The following is a 15,240-nucleotide window of genomic DNA, read 5'->3' as shown; positions in this document are numbered from 1 at the left end:
TCCTCCTATCCACTGTCAATGTACACAGAAATACCAACTCAGAGCAATACCAGTTTGCTGTAGCCACAGACCCTATAAGCCTTTTCAGCAGCCAACTCCTGTTATATTCAAACATCTCTGTCTCCTTGCTCTGGGATGTTTCTATCCTTAAGCAGGTAACCCAGGTCTAAAGCTGCCTGCCTCTCTTGGCTGAGTTTATCTCATGACACTCAGGGCTATTCAGCTTACTTGGAATCTGACAAAATGCAAGTCAGTGAAAGGTACCTCATCTGAGCAGTCTGGAGAAGTAAGAGTTTTTATTTAATACTCAAGCAGGTATTTTACTAGTGATTAGGAGTGTCCTCTACCAAAATCCCTTCTGCCCTGCAGGATCCATCCATCCTGACAGAAACTCCATCACTGCCTTTGGTACCAGTTTCAGTGATGCATCACCCACTGTGCAGAATGTGGGCTTTGTTTCCCATTTGAGTTTATTCAGCATATGTCTCCCAGCTATTAGTTCTGGTCATGAATTTCTGCTAGATTAAAGAGCCCTTCAGCACCAGCAGCCTCTGCTTGAAACAGAATTTGTGCACAGTTGTCAACTTCTCCGTTTTTGTTTTTTTATTTGCTACAATGATTAGGTTCAAACTCCCTGCTTTGTAGTCTTCTCCCATACAGCATTCTGTCCAGCCCTCAGAGCCTTGCTAGGGGATATTTCTTCACCACCTTTTTCTGATCTCTTCATGACAGCCCAAAGATGTGCAAAGTATTTCCATTTTTCACCTCTAATGCACAGAGAGGAATTCCTGTTTTATTTACTTCTGGATAATAGCAGTATCTCTCCTGAGTGACTTCTTTCTAGGATTCAACATCCCATTGTCAGGCCTGTGTCTCTTGTATAATTTTATATTTGATTCTATTGAAATACAGTCTATATGGAAACCCGTTGGATCTAATACCAATCCCATTAGAAATATTTCCCTCAAGGCCCCTCAGATGGATCCCATCAGGGACCCACCAGCCTGGCTTCTGCTAAGCCATTTTAATGGATGTACTGCTGATGTTACACATCTTCATATCATAGAACCCTGTAAAATTCAAACCTTATCAAAATCTAATTACATTGTGTTGCAGCCATGCAGGCAGCTTTATCAAACAAGCTTAGAATCATGCCAAATAATATAAGGCTGGAAGCACCTGTTTTATACACAAGTGCCTTAACTAAGATTAGTATTGCATCTATTCTTCAGTGCTTAATGAACTGAACACTGTATCAGATTTTCCATTATTTTGCCTGGAATTTATGTCAATCAAGCTAGCACGTATTTATGAGGCTCATCATTGTGTATCTTGGCTGTCTGTGCACTCAGTGCTCCAGCCCTTGGGCCCTGCCCCAGCGCTCCAGCAGAGATTATGAACAAGCATCAGTGGGCCAGCAGCTCACTGAGCCAGCTCTTCAAGGACTCCTGGGCACAGCTGCTTGGCCAAGCTGATTTCAGGCTGTTTGTCAGAGCTCATGGTGTTTCCAGCTCCTCTTGCTTTAGTGAGGAGCAGAAGGCACCTCATTGCCCCCACAGCCCATCCTGTGGGCACAGCCCCCTGACCCAGTGCTGGCTGACCTGCAGAGGAAGTTTGTAATGCATTGTTTGGGCACCCCTCAGCAGAGAGACACCCAAACACAGGTAAACTCCCAGAGTTCTCCCTGAGGTTAGCACTTACCTGAAATTGTATTCCCATGCACAGCAGAAAATGGGGTATCTCCATTTGATTCTGTTCAGCCCTACAGCTGCAGACTCCACACTCCTCTGCCAGGGTGTTCCATCCCTCTTCTCTCCTATTTTCTGCCAGTACAGCTGTCTCTATTCACTAAAGATAAGGTTTGTGGTGTGTCAGATTCAAATGAATGAGTGCAGTTTTTTCACAAGTGAAAGGTTAATCTGAACTGTACAGGATGGGGTTTATTTTTGACCTTTTCTTGTGCCAGTGAGGATATGTAATGGAGTTTTCTACAAGACCAGTAGGATATACCTGGAATGTTACCTGTCAGCTGAAGTCATCTGGAATCTTTCTAGATCACAGGAGTGAAGCAGCCAATATTCAGACCTCAAAGGAAACACCAGTGATTCAATAGGTGTGGTCCTTCCTTCTGAGTCAGGGATGAAAAGTGATGCCAAACTGTGCTGGGTTACCAGAAGACCTTGTTTTTATTTGCAATATTGAAACCAACCTGAGTCTTTGTGGTGATTTAAATTGGCATGATATGATACTGGATGGTAATCCAGTTAGGATTAAATTAGCTGGCCTCCCTATATTGCTTCTGTCACTCAATGTCAGCAGGAGGATCCGTTCTTTTCCTGAAGACTTCAGAAGAAGCAGGTTGCTCTGGCTAATTGAGACATCCCAAGAAGATATTTTTAGGGTGGAATTATGATGTCCAGAACTGCATCCTGTGGATTTCTTGTATTAGTTCTGGATCAATTTGTACTTGAGGATATGCTAGTTCTCAGTGCAGGAGTGTTGGACAAAAGAGTTGTAACATTTGACTTTTCCACCATGCAGAGGGCAAATTTCCCATCAGAGCATTTTAAGGAATACAAAATTCTTCCAACCCTTTGGCCTGAGAGCCAGTGCTGGCTTGATTTGGGATGCCCAGTGAGGGACAGCTCCTGGTCTGAGACAAAAGCTTAGTGGATGTGATGGTGCCTCGAGTAAATATGTAATAGGTGTGTGGAGACCTGTTGTAAAATTGTATTTCTGCTCCATAGGTAAGACTGAATCACAGGAGAGAGAGTGGGAAATATGTAAAGTGATATATAATAACATTTCAGACTGTTGTACATAGCAGAGCATCTTATTTATTTGTCTCATGGGCTGATTTCCCAAAGCAAGAGGCACTTTGAGGCAGAATCCTTCCCCAAGGACAGGCTTTCCCTGCTGGTGTGAGGAGTGTGGGAGGCTTTAGGGGCAGCTGAAAGCATTGCACTGCCCCACAGCAGCATCCACAGCACTCAACTCCCTGTAAACATACACAAATCCTTTCTCCCTGTTGTTTCTTGCAGGTAAATTATGACCACTTTACTCTTAGTGTTTGTGTGTTTGCAAGTCATCACTGCAGCGGACTCTGTGGAGCCCTCAGGTACGTGTCCAGGGCATGGCCAGGCAGGGCTGAGCCATGTGCTGCACTCTGGTCCCATCCCCAAGGACGGGCAGCCCCAGAAATTACTGTGCCCAAAATCTGTGCTGTGCACACACAAGGCTCCTCTGTTTGGATGGCTGCTGTGCCACAGGCTCTCACTGCTCCGGTGTTTGGGAAACCAGGGAGATAGCTGCAGATTTGTGGGGAAACTAAGAGAATTCCAGCATTTCCCTTTTGAAACATTAGCAGGTGTGATCTCCTAGTGTGGGAAGCACCTAGACTGCAGCAGAGCCTTTGCTCCCTCATTCCCATATCCAGCACTGGTCCAAATCCCAAAAGCAGCCATGGTGCAGTGGGCATTGCCATAACTTCCCTCTCTAGACCAGACCAAAAAGGTCATGTCTGAATATGTGGGCACAGATTTGCACAGCAGATGTAGGCACTGGATCATATGGAAACACAGGATATTTTGCACTACATGTGTTATTGATGTAACCATTGCTCTGTTTGGGAACTGGCAGACAGCAGTGATGGCCTGGAAGTCAAGATACCTGAGCAGTCTCCCCTGCGTGTTATCCTGGGAAGCTCCCTGAACATCCCGTGCTACTTCAACATCCCAGAGGAGCAGGACAGCAGTGTCATGCTGACCCCACGGATCAAATGGAGCAAGCTCTCCAACGGCACCGAGGTCGTCTTGCTGGTGGCCACCGGCGGGAAGATCCGGCTCAACAGCGAGTACAGGGAGGTGATCTCCTTGCCCAACTACCCTGCCATCCCCACGGATGCCACGCTGGAGATCAAGGCGCTGCGATCCAACCACACCGGCATTTACCGCTGCGAAGTGATGTACGGCATTGAGGACAGACAAGACACAATCGAGGTCCTAGTGAAAGGTGGGATCCTGCCCTTGCTCTTTTCTCTGTGTCTTGCTGCTTGGCCTGGCAGAAGGGAGGAAGAGGCACTCAGGCAGGGAATGCAGTGTTCTCCTCATGGGGATAAGTCCTTTCTCTCAGGTCACATACAAGGTCATGGGTGGAGAAGCCACAGGCCAAGTATTTATTCTAGCAGGCTAGGACCAGACTAAACAAACCAGTAAAATGACCCATGGCAGAATATGGCAAGAAAATGGCTCTGCTGGCAGAAGGTGAGTTACAGAGACAGGAAGATGACATCCTTGGCAGGAGGTGGTACTGGATACCCTGGGCTATTACTCAAGTGGGTAAAGCTGGAACAGGGCCCTTATCAGACCTTTAATTTTTTCCAAACATTTTAGGAGATGGGATGCCCTCATCTGGAGAATTGGGCTCTTCTAGAAAAACTCCATTGCCATATTGCAAAGCCTATCCTAGTAACAGGTGGATAAAATAATGAAAGTTTTGTACAATCCTTCTCTTTTTGTGGTTTTTGCTTTCTGATGTAAGACAGGGAGACAGCTTCCACTGCAGGACTGCACAGGATGAGGTTTAATTTTGCCTTTTTCTTGTGCCTTCTCTGGAAGGTAAGGGGCTGATTGTGAGTGATGTCCATTGTCTTTTCCAGGCATCGTGTTCCACTACAGAGCAATCTCCACAAGGTACACCCTGAACTTTGAGAAGGCAAAGCAGGCCTGCATCCAGAACAGTGCTGTCATTGCTACCCCCGAGCAGCTGCAGGCTGCCTATGAGGATGGGTACGAGCAGTGTGATGCTGGCTGGCTGGCTGATCAGACTGTCAGGTGAGAAACCATGCAGGGGAAGGGAAAGCCACAGCAGCACAATCAGGGAAGGACTCCTGTAATGAAGCCACCAACTGAAAAGGGTTGCTAAATCACAGTGTTGTAACTGCTGGTGTGCAAGGGGGTGGTAGATTGCAAGACATTCTCTGCTAGAGGGGAATCTCTAGTAGGAGAGCAGAGTGACCCCTGTCCTCCTTGGCTGGTGGTGACAACTCAGTGGACAATGGCTTCATCCTGATCCTCCTTCTTCCCTGAATAAAACCAATGCTGTGCCAAGATGCACAAATTTGGCTCAGCCAGACTGAGCTGTGCATCCCTCGCGGGGGGGGGCACCTTGTCCTGATGTCTTTGGTCAGTGTTCCAAGGACCATCAGATCATCCTTTCCCTTCCCCTCAACCTGGGAAAAGCCATAAATCACCACAGTGGACAGGGCTCTGTGGCTCCCTCCCAGCCCTCTGTGGCTGCCAGGGCCCTGCCCCTCACTCCTTATCCACAATCTCTCCCTCAGGTACCCCATCCACTGGCCCCGGGAGCGCTGCTATGGCGACAAGGATGAATTTCCAGGAGTGAGGACCTACGGTGTCCGTGAGCCAGATGAAACCTATGATGTTTACTGCTATGCAGAGCAAATGCAAGGTGATTTGGGACTTTTATCATTGCTAGACACAGCAGCAGACAAAGCCCTGATCATGCCTAGACTGGACAACAGCAAATAGAGAAAAGACAGGTTAAAGCTCGACAAGCACATACCCTGGCCAGCCCAGATGTTCTCTACAGTCTTTTTATTAGACCTTGGACAATTCTAATGTCAAATGACTAATGCAGTACAGAGGGTGGAGTCCGTCTGACCTCCACCAGAGTCCACGCCGTCCTGCCTGGTCAGCCATTTGAGTGTGTGACATTCAGAGGTGTCAATCATCCATGCTTATGACAGGGATCCATTGAAATATTCAGCACAACAGAACTGCAGTTGTCCTTTATCTCCCCCTTGCCCTCTAGCTCCAGCTGGTGTTGTGTGTTTTGCTCAAATCTGCATTTGGTCTGTAAGACTCACTTTACAAAAATCACCAACATGGACTTGCATTTCAGTTCTAATATACAAGAGTCTTCATCTCATCCAAACTCTTAGGAGTAGGGACGAGACAGAAGGGAATTGGGATTAAAATCTACAGGCAATTTCTGTGCTAATGGATGGTGTGATTGCAGGCAAAGTCTTCTATGCCACTGCCCCGGAGAAGTTCACCTTCCAAGAAGCTTTTGACAAGTGCCGCAGTTTGGGAGCGCGCTTGGCCACCACGGGAGAGCTGTACCTGGCCTGGAAGGACGGCATGGACATGTGCAGCGCGGGCTGGCTGGGCGACCGCAGCGTCCGCTACCCCATCTCCAGAGCACGGCCCAACTGCGGCGGCAACCTGGTGGGCGTGAGGACGGTGTACCTGCACCCCAACCAGACGGGCTACCCGCACCCCGACTCCCGCTACGACGCCATCTGCTACGGCGGTGAGTGTGCGGGGCTGGGCGCTGAGCAGCGCTCTGCACACCAGCCAAGAGCAGCTCCCTGCCCGGAGGAGCCTCTTTGCTGCGGGGGGTAATGGTTTGAAAGCAAAGCCAGTGAGACTTCACGTTAGAAATACAGTTGAATAGGGAAAAAAGGGAAAAAGTAAAATGCATGCAATAGGACAAAAGAAAACCACTGACAGAGTCAGAATACAACCTGACACCCCGCTAGTAAGGGTGGGGGTAGCAGTCCAGATGAAGCGGTCTTGTTGAAGTGGTGATCCTGTATAAAGGTAGCTCTTGTCCTCTGGAAACCAGTGGGAAAAGGCTGTTTTCATGTTCCTAATCTCAGTTTTTATCTAGGTAGGAAATGCTTGGCTCCTCCCCCTGGCTGGAGCATCTCCCAGTGGGATGATGTAATTTTATCAGTCATGCAGTGGGACTCAATGGCCCATTAATATGAAATATCTCCCTGGAGGATGGATGGGTTCTGGAAAATATAAAGAACACTGCCCCACCTGATTTTTAACAGATGGCCCATTAACAGAGGATATCTCCCACAAAGAATCACGGCCCCATCTGGTTTTAACAGATGGTGATAGAATACACACTTTTGGGCACATCTTTACATTGTAACCCAGGACACTGGGTTTAAAAAAAAAGAAAAAGAAAAAAAGAAAAATAAAGAGAGGGGAGAAAGCAGGTTTGGCAAAGGACTTAGTTCTTTGCTGGTGTTGAGGTAGAAAGCAGATCTAGAAAGGCTGCTTGACCTGTACATGGGGGGCTCTGCAGAGGTGGGTGCAACACAGTCCATTCTTCAGTCCTCCTGCTTTTAAAGCACTCCTGGAGACACGAAGTAGAGTTCAGGTGCTTCATAGACAAGACTTTGAATGCTGGAGAAGGAAGTGAAGGAGAAAGAGAACAGGTCTGACCCTGAAGCTGTGTGTAGTGATGAGATGTGATGTGGTACAGATGCGTGACTGAGTTTCCATGCTGGGATAAATCTGAGACTGACGCAGTCTCTGGGAATTGTGGATTAAAATTGCACCCAGGAAGTAAAGAGCATGCCAGCTGCTTCCCCCTTCTTCTAACTGCACACTTTTCCCTGTAGCAAGAAGAGGGGAAAATAGCGATATATGGTCTATTCAGGGCAACCAGAGGCCAACATTCAAATAGGATTGTGATGGTTAAAAAAATAACAATATTTAAAAATATATGTTGAAACCCTTCAGATCAAATCTGTTGTGCCCAGACACATCTCCCAGACCCGTATAGGTACCCAGTTATGTGACCAAGATAAAGACTGGTCCACCAAGCCCCAGCCTTCTGGTTATCTCAGAGTTTGCTTCTGAAACTGCTGCATATGGTCAGACCTTGTCTGAGCATCTTTATAGAAATTTCTGAATCCCTTGACAACTGAAAGGTTACTGGCTAAAATGAACTAGCAATAAAATGGAATTGGAAATAGATCAGGGAAAGAATTGAAAGAAGAGAACACAGGCACTGTCTCACACTTTTCCCCTCCCCAGCCAAGACCTGCCTTGCTGCACATCCAAGATGTGATCCATCCCTCCCTTGGCTACCCTCACAGTTCTGTTTCATGCTGCTCAGCAAACCATTGTCCTTGTCAGCTGAGGTGCTCAGTGCCATGTTAAGCACATTCTCCTAGACACAAGGGGTGTGACTGGAGCAGGAAAGTGATTTGGAAGGGGAAAGGTGGGAGCTATCTGAATGTGTTTGGTACAGCAAGTGGCCTTGGTTGTCCTGGCAATGGGTTAGGATGCGTTTATGGGATGAGGTCTCAAGCCATCGCATAGCAGAGCAGAAGGAGATCGTGATCCTGCTGGGGTGTCACATACCGAGTGTGAGGATCCAGTTGTCTTTCTCCCACGGCTCAGAAAGCTCTACCGTGGTTATCCAAGCTCCCCGACTCCCTCCGTCCACCTTAACTTCCTTGCAGCAGGCACTAGAGGTCAGCACAGACTTGGCTATGGCCAAGGTGTTGGTGGGAAGGAGAGCTGGCAGGAGTGCGGGCTGTCCTGGCTGGTTAGCCAGGTTTGGGGCATGAGGTGGCTCAGTGCCTCCTGACCTTGCCCTCCGATGTACACAGCCACAGTGGAGGAAGGAAAAACATTTCTTTTACCAAACTGTCTCGATTTCCCTAATCCTCTCAGAGCCAGAGATACCCAGCTGCTTCTTGGAGGCAGCACCAGTGCAGTTCACCTCTCAGACTGACATGATCCTCTCTGACTGCTGCTTTGTGTCCTGATGCAGGGGATGACATTGAGAGCCCGGTCCCAGGGCAGTTCATCGACGAGCTAGGGAGCGAGCTGGGCAGCGCCTTCACCGTCCAGACTGTCACCCAGACCGAGGTGGAGCTGCCTCTGTCCCGCAATGCCACGGAGGAGGAGGCGCGGGGCAGCATCGCCACCCTGGAGCCCATCGAGGTCACCCCCACGGCCACCAGCCCGTACGAGGGCTTCACTGCCCTGCCCGACCTCTTCACCACCCCCGCCACAGCAGAGACAGCTGCCACAGAGGAGGAAAATGTCACCAGGGAGGAGGTCACAGCAGCGTGGACTGGACCTGAAGAGGCCACCACCATAGATCTAGGCACTGCCATCACCACCATAGCTTTAGGCACTGCTAGTGCCGCCGAAACAGCAGAGGTGAGCTCGGTGGAGGAGGTCACGGGGGTGACTGCCACGCCAGGACTGGAGTCTGCCTCAGTGTTCACAGTGGAAGATCAGCTCGTGCGAGTGACAGCTGCCCCTGGTGCTGGTCACCTTCCTGAGCAGCCCATCTCCCCCACAGGTAAGGGACAGGACTCCCAGAGGCCTGAAGGTCAGTTCATTCTAGAGGTAATTGCCATTCAGCTGAAAACAGCCTGAGTTTCTGCCATCACAGAGGGCATCCTGGTCCCTGGAGGTGCACAGGCCTGTTTGGGGTCAGGGACAGGCTGAGAGCCTCCAGCACAGTAGGGCAGGAGGGGAGAGGAGAAGGCTGTGGGACACCCCATCATGTGCTGGCCAGGGCTCAGGGGGCTGATGCTTGGGCTGCAGTGGTCGCACTCTGCTCTCCCATATCCATCAGACTCCAGAGAAAGGGAAAGTCAAGGCAAAAGACCTTAGATGAGGGCTAAAGAGATCCCCAGAACATCATCCTCAATGGCAGCAGAGCTCCATGAATGAGGCATTTCCACCAAAATGGGTTTGGGAGGGCCTGGTCCTTGCACTGGGTTTTGGAAGACCATTTCTGGTCACGCATCTCAGTGCAGGGGGCTCCTGTACCTGCTGTCTCACCACAGCTTCTCTTCCCCCAGGCGTGGTGTTTCACTACCGCGCAGCCACCAGCAGATACGCCTTCTCCTTTGTGCAAGCCCAGAAGGCCTGTCTGGAGAACAGCGCCGTGATCGCCACCCCCCAGCAGCTCCAGGCTGCCTACGAGGCTGGCTTCGACCAGTGTGATGCTGGCTGGCTGCGGGACCAGACAGTCAGGTAAAGTGACACTGGCATGGGGAAGACACCCTTCAAAGTGACTGAAACCATGAAATTGAAGCTTTTCTCTGGTTTGTCCTGCTGGTCTCCTCATCTACATCGAAGGCTTTGCTGACCTAAAATTTTCTCCAGGCCAATAGATGTGTTCTTGTCCACTTCTTTTCCTCATTTCCTAACCTGTCTATACATCTTGCACCAGTGAACCCTCCTGGTGTGTAGGAAGAGTAGCAGGAAATTTGTATTTATTGCCTCCAGCTGTAAGTGGACTTGTCTCCAAATCACACTGGATGCTCCGAGCACCTCAGTGAAGAGTTCATGTCTCGCTCCCAAGCACATTGAGGTTCTTTAGTCCTGGCTACATAAGGTTGACCTTGGATTACCTCCTCTCTTCCTTTTTTTGGTAGGTATCCCATTGTGAATCCCCGAAATAACTGCATAGGAGACAAAGAGAACACTCCAGGCGTGCGGTCATACGGCATGCGCCCGGCCTCGGAGACCTACGACGTGTACTGCTACATCGACAGGCTCAAGGGTACATCCTCCCCTGTCCCCTGCCAAAAAACGTGCTCCACATCTCCACCTCCGCCTGCCCATGGCTGGGATGCGGGGACTCACCAGTGTTTTCCCTCCCACCCTCAGGTGACGTGTTCTTCGCCACGCAGCCGGAGCAGTTCACCTTCGCGGAAGCGCAGCGGTACTGCGAGAGCCAGAACGCCACGCTGGCCTCTGTTGGGCAGCTCCACGCTGCCTGGAAGCAGGGCCTGGACAGGTGCTATGCGGGCTGGCTGGCCGACGGCAGCCTGCGGTACCCCATCGTGAGCCCCCGCGCCGCCTGCGGCGGGGACGCGCCGGGCGTCAGGACCGTGTACCAGCACCACAACCAGACCGGCTTCCCCGACCCGCTGTCCCGGCACCACGCCTTCTGCTTCAGAGGTACCTGCCAGCCCTGCAGGGGCAGAAACCCTCGGGGAAAGGGGTTTCCAAGGGGAGGCTGGGCATGGTGGGGTGCTGGTTTGAGTGAGGCGCTTCACCGGTGTCTTGGATTGTGGATTTTTGGCAACTCCCTCCAATGCTTTTTTGTTCCAGCTCTGCCTCCTGTGGAGGAGGAGGGGGTGACCCCGTTCTTGGAAGATGTGCTGGCAACACAAGTGATCCCTGGAGTGGAGGGGGTGCCCTCTGGGGAGGAGGTGACCATGGAGACAGAGTCTGCCACTCAACCTGAGAATCAGACAGCCTGGGGTACGGAGGTCTTTCCAACCGATGTGTCACTGCTCCCAGGTGGGTTCAGAGCTTCCTTGTAGCTGTGTCATGCTGGGCTGGGTTGGGACCCTCACAAAGCATAAATAATTTTCCCAACTCCTTCTCTTTGTCTGCTCTTTCTTTTCCAGTGAGCCCATCTGCTTTTCCCCCAGTTACCATAGTGCCAGAGGAAACAAGTACCAATGCTTCTGTCAGCGAAGTGTCAGGGGACGTGACTGAATCTGGAGACCATCAAGTGAGTGGTGAATCTTCAACATCCGGGTGGGTACCTGGCGTTCCAGATACGAGCAGAGAACCAACTTCTGGAGTTTTTGAACTTAGTGGAGACCACTCAGGGACTGGAGAGAGCGGATTACCATCAGGAGACCTGCATGCCAGTGGTTTCCCACCTGCAGAAAGTGGGCTGCCCTCAGGAGACCTGAGTGGTGTGTCTTCTGGCATTGTTGATATCAGTGGCCTGCCTTCTGCAGAGGTGGAGATATCAGTGCCTGTTTCAAGGATACCAGAAATCAGTGGGATGCCACCTGAAGTGGAGAGCAGCGGGCTGCCTTTTGGAGCGAGCGGAGAAATCTCTGGCACTGAGCTCGTCAGTGGAGTGTCATCTGGAGAGGAAAGTGGGCTCACCTCTGCTTTTCCCACCGTGTCTCTTGTGGATACCACTTTGGTGGAAGTTGTAACAGCAGTGACAGAGCAGCGACAGGAGGGGAAAGGCTCCATCGGAGTCAGCGGTGAAGGAGATCTGTCAGGGCTCCCATCCTCTGAGTGGGACAGCAGTGCTGGAACCCAAGGCTTGCCCTCAGGAGCTGAGCCCAGCGGGGAGCCCTCGGGGGTGCCCGAGCTCAGCGGGCTGCCCTCGGGAGGGTCTGAACTCAGTGGGCTGCCCTCAGGACTGGATGCCACTGGAGAAACATCTGGAACACTTGGGATCAGTGGCCTGGTGGACCTAAGTGGCCTTACCTCTGGTGCTGAAGGAAGCAGCGAGGCCTCTGGCATTACCTTTGTAGATGCCACTTTGGAAGAAGTGACAAGCCCGCCAACCACAGGAGCAGAAGCAAAAGAGATTTTGGAAACCAGTGGGTTGCCTTCAGGAGAAGAAGATGGCTCAGGCATGGTGTCTGGGAGATTAGACATCAGTGGTGAGCCTTCTGGGCATGTAGACTTTGGTGGGAGTGTTTCTGGAGTGCTGGAGATGAGCGGATACCCGAGTGGAGTGACGGACAGCAGCGGAGATCTCTCTGGAGTTGATGTCACCAGTGGTCTGCTGTCTGGAGAGGAAAGTGGACTCACCTCTGGCTTTCCCACGGTGTCTCTTGTGGATACCACTTTGGTGGAAGTTGTAACACAGCCATCAGTGGCACAAGAAGTGGGGGAAGGACCATCTGGGATAATAGAAATCAGTGGATTTACTTCTGGAGACAGAGGACTATCTGGAGAAGGGTCTGGAGCTGTGGAGACTAGTGGGTTTCCTTCAGGGGCAGGAGACTTGAGTGGAGAGTCATCTGGAATCCCATACATCAGTGGAGACTTCTCTGGAGCCACAGATCTAAGTGGACTGTCTTCAACAGCAACTGATATCAGTGGGGAGGCCTCAGGGCTTCCAGGAATCACTTTAGTCACTTCTGATTCAGTAGAAGTGGTGACAAGACCAACAGTATCACAGGAACTGGGTGGGGAAACTGTCACATTCCCCTACAGTTTGGGCTCAAGTGGTGAAGCCTCTGCATCTGGTGAACTAAGTGGGGAAACATCTGCACTGCCAGAAAGTGGTCTAGAAACATCAACAGCTTATGAAATCAGTGGTGAAACATCTGCATTTCCTGAAACTGGTATAGAAACATCCACGATGCATGAAATCAGTGGGGAGACATCTGCATTTCCTGAATTTAACACAGAAACATCAACAATTCAAGAAATCAGTGGGGAAACCTCTACATTTCCTGAAATTTTCACAGAAACATCCACAAGTCAGGAAGCCAGAGGTGAAACATCTGGGTATCCTGAGATTGTCATAGAAGCATCCACAGGTCAAGAAATAAGTGGGGAAACCTCTGCATTTCCTGACAGTGGCACAGAAACATCCACAATACAAGAAATCAGTGGGGAAACATCTGCATTTCCTGAAATTAGAATAGAAGCATCCACAATTCACGACATCAGTGGGGAAACGTCTGCGTTTCCTGAAATTAGAATAGAAACATTCACAAGCCAAGAGGCCAGGGGTGAAATATCTGGCTATCCTGAAATTAGCATAGAAACTTCAACAGTCCACGAAACCAGTGGAGAAACATCTGCCTTTCCTGAAATCAGCATAGAAACTTCAACAGTGCATGAAATTAGTGGAGAAAGTTCTGCATTTCCTGAAATTAGAATAGAAACATACACAAATCAAGAAGCCAGGGGTGAAACATCTGCCTTCCCAGAAATTAGCATAGAAACTTCAACGGTCCATGAAACCAGTGGGGAAACTTCTGCGTTTCCTGAAATCAGCATAGAAACTTCGACAGTGCATGAAATCAGTGGGGAAATATCCTCCTTTCCTCAAATTAGCATAGAGACTTCAACAGTCCATGAAACCAGTGGTGAAGTAGCTGTATTTCCTGAAATTAGAATAGAAACATCCACAGGTGAAGAGGCTCGAGGTGAAACATCTGCATTCCCTGAGATTAGCATAGAAACTTCTACAGTCCATGATATCAGTGGGGAGACATCTGCATTCCCTGAGTTTAGCATAGAAACACCAACAAGTCAAGAAGCCAGGAGTGAAACATCTGCCCATCCTGAAATTTTCATAGAAACATCCACAGTTCAAGAGGTCAGTGGGGAAACTTCTGTATTTCCTGAAATTAGAATAGGAACACCTACAAGTCAAGAAGCCCGAGGTGAGACATTTCCTGAGATCAGCCTAGAAGCATCCACAGTCCATGAAAGCAGTGGGGAAGCATCTGCATTGCCTGCTGCTAACATCAAAACAGCTGCCACATCTTTTGCCAGTGGGGAGCCCTTTGGTACTCCTGAGGAGAAGGAGATTCCTGACACGACATCTGGAGCTGTGACACACTCTATCACAGGCATTTCTGGGGAAACCTCTGTCCCAGACATCGTAATTAGTACCAGGACTCCAGATGTTGAACCAGCACAGGGACTCAGGAACCCTGAAGAGGCTCAGCTTGAAATGGAGCCCTCCCCTCCTGTGGTGTCAGAACAAGAGACAGAGACAGCTGTTGCTCCAGACAATCCCCATCTGCTGGCCACCACCACTGCTGCCCTGCCCCAAGTCTCACAAGAAGCAATTGACGCATTAGGACCCACTACAGAAGGTAATGTGTCTCATATGGAAGGGAAAACTTTGTGGGAGGGAAGGAGGGGGCACAGCTGTCACTTTTTTTGTTTTTCATACAGCAGAGAACATTAACACGGAAGCAGACTTGAGCAGAACATTGTTCTGATGGAAAGCCATAAACATGGGGTTTTCCACAGGTCATGAACACAGAATCACAGAATCGTTTAAGTTGAAAAAGACCTTTATGATCATCGAGTCCAACCATTAGCCCAGCACTGCCAAGTCCACCACTAACCCATGTCCCTCGGTGCCACCTCTACATGTCCTTTAAACCCTCCAGGGATGGTGACCCAACCTTTTCCCTGGGCAGCCTGTTCCAGTGTTCCATAGATTGGCTCCACCTGCCAGACTTTTCCACCCTGCATGCAGCTGAGAAGTTGGAGATGATGGGCTGCTAGTCTCAGTCCTGTTCTGTTTCTCTTTCCATGGTGGGCTGACTTGCTGCCTACAGCTCAGTTGTGGCACCCTCTGGTCTGTCTTATGCTGCTCTCTGCAGCTACAATGGGATAAACGTGTGAGATAACGCTCAGAGCATCACTAGCTTTTGCCAGCTCTGTTGATAAATGCCCTTCTCTCCATCCTGCCTTTTTAGTGTTTTAGTGCTCTGTCTTTGGTTGGGCCCCCTTGTTGCCAACTACAAACAGACACAATATTTAAGCTTGATTAACCATTTATGGTGAAAACGCTCTGCTGGCATTCTGATGAGGTCCTGGCATTATGACGAGCATTTCCTAAGAGTTCACATGCTGTGAAAGTACTGCAGTGAGAAAAAAAAACAAGATGCAAGAAGTTATGGCTCTTGGCCGGGGGAGA

At 49.9% G+C, this 15,240-nt stretch overlaps 1 protein-coding gene across 1 annotated transcript in view; it reads left to right on the top strand.

Moving 5' to 3' along the window:
* ACAN (aggrecan) overlaps window positions 1-15,240 on the top strand; it is a 46,696-nt gene that overhangs the window by 18,173 nt on the left and 13,283 nt on the right. The window contains exons 2-12 of the mRNA XM_033071121.1: window positions 3,042-3,118; window positions 3,640-4,011; window positions 4,658-4,832; window positions 5,342-5,469; window positions 6,040-6,333; window positions 8,605-9,144; window positions 9,653-9,827; window positions 10,232-10,359; window positions 10,467-10,760; window positions 10,914-11,105; window positions 11,216-14,404. Of these exons, the coding sequence (XP_032927012.1) occupies window positions 3,049-3,118; window positions 3,640-4,011; window positions 4,658-4,832; window positions 5,342-5,469; window positions 6,040-6,333; window positions 8,605-9,144; window positions 9,653-9,827; window positions 10,232-10,359; window positions 10,467-10,760; window positions 10,914-11,105; window positions 11,216-14,404 (5,557 nt within the window). The 5' untranslated portion in view covers window positions 3,042-3,048. The remainder of the gene's footprint in view (window positions 1-3,041; window positions 3,119-3,639; window positions 4,012-4,657; window positions 4,833-5,341; window positions 5,470-6,039; window positions 6,334-8,604; window positions 9,145-9,652; window positions 9,828-10,231; window positions 10,360-10,466; window positions 10,761-10,913; window positions 11,106-11,215; window positions 14,405-15,240) is intronic.

The sequence above is a fragment of the Catharus ustulatus genome, chromosome 12 (genome assembly GCF_009819885.2).
Source record: "Catharus ustulatus isolate bCatUst1 chromosome 12, bCatUst1.pri.v2, whole genome shotgun sequence".
NCBI classification, from domain to species: domain Eukaryota; kingdom Metazoa; phylum Chordata; class Aves; order Passeriformes; family Turdidae; genus Catharus; species Catharus ustulatus.
The sequence above is the reverse complement of the archived record's forward strand: the minus strand, read 5'-3'. Positions and strand labels throughout refer to the sequence as shown.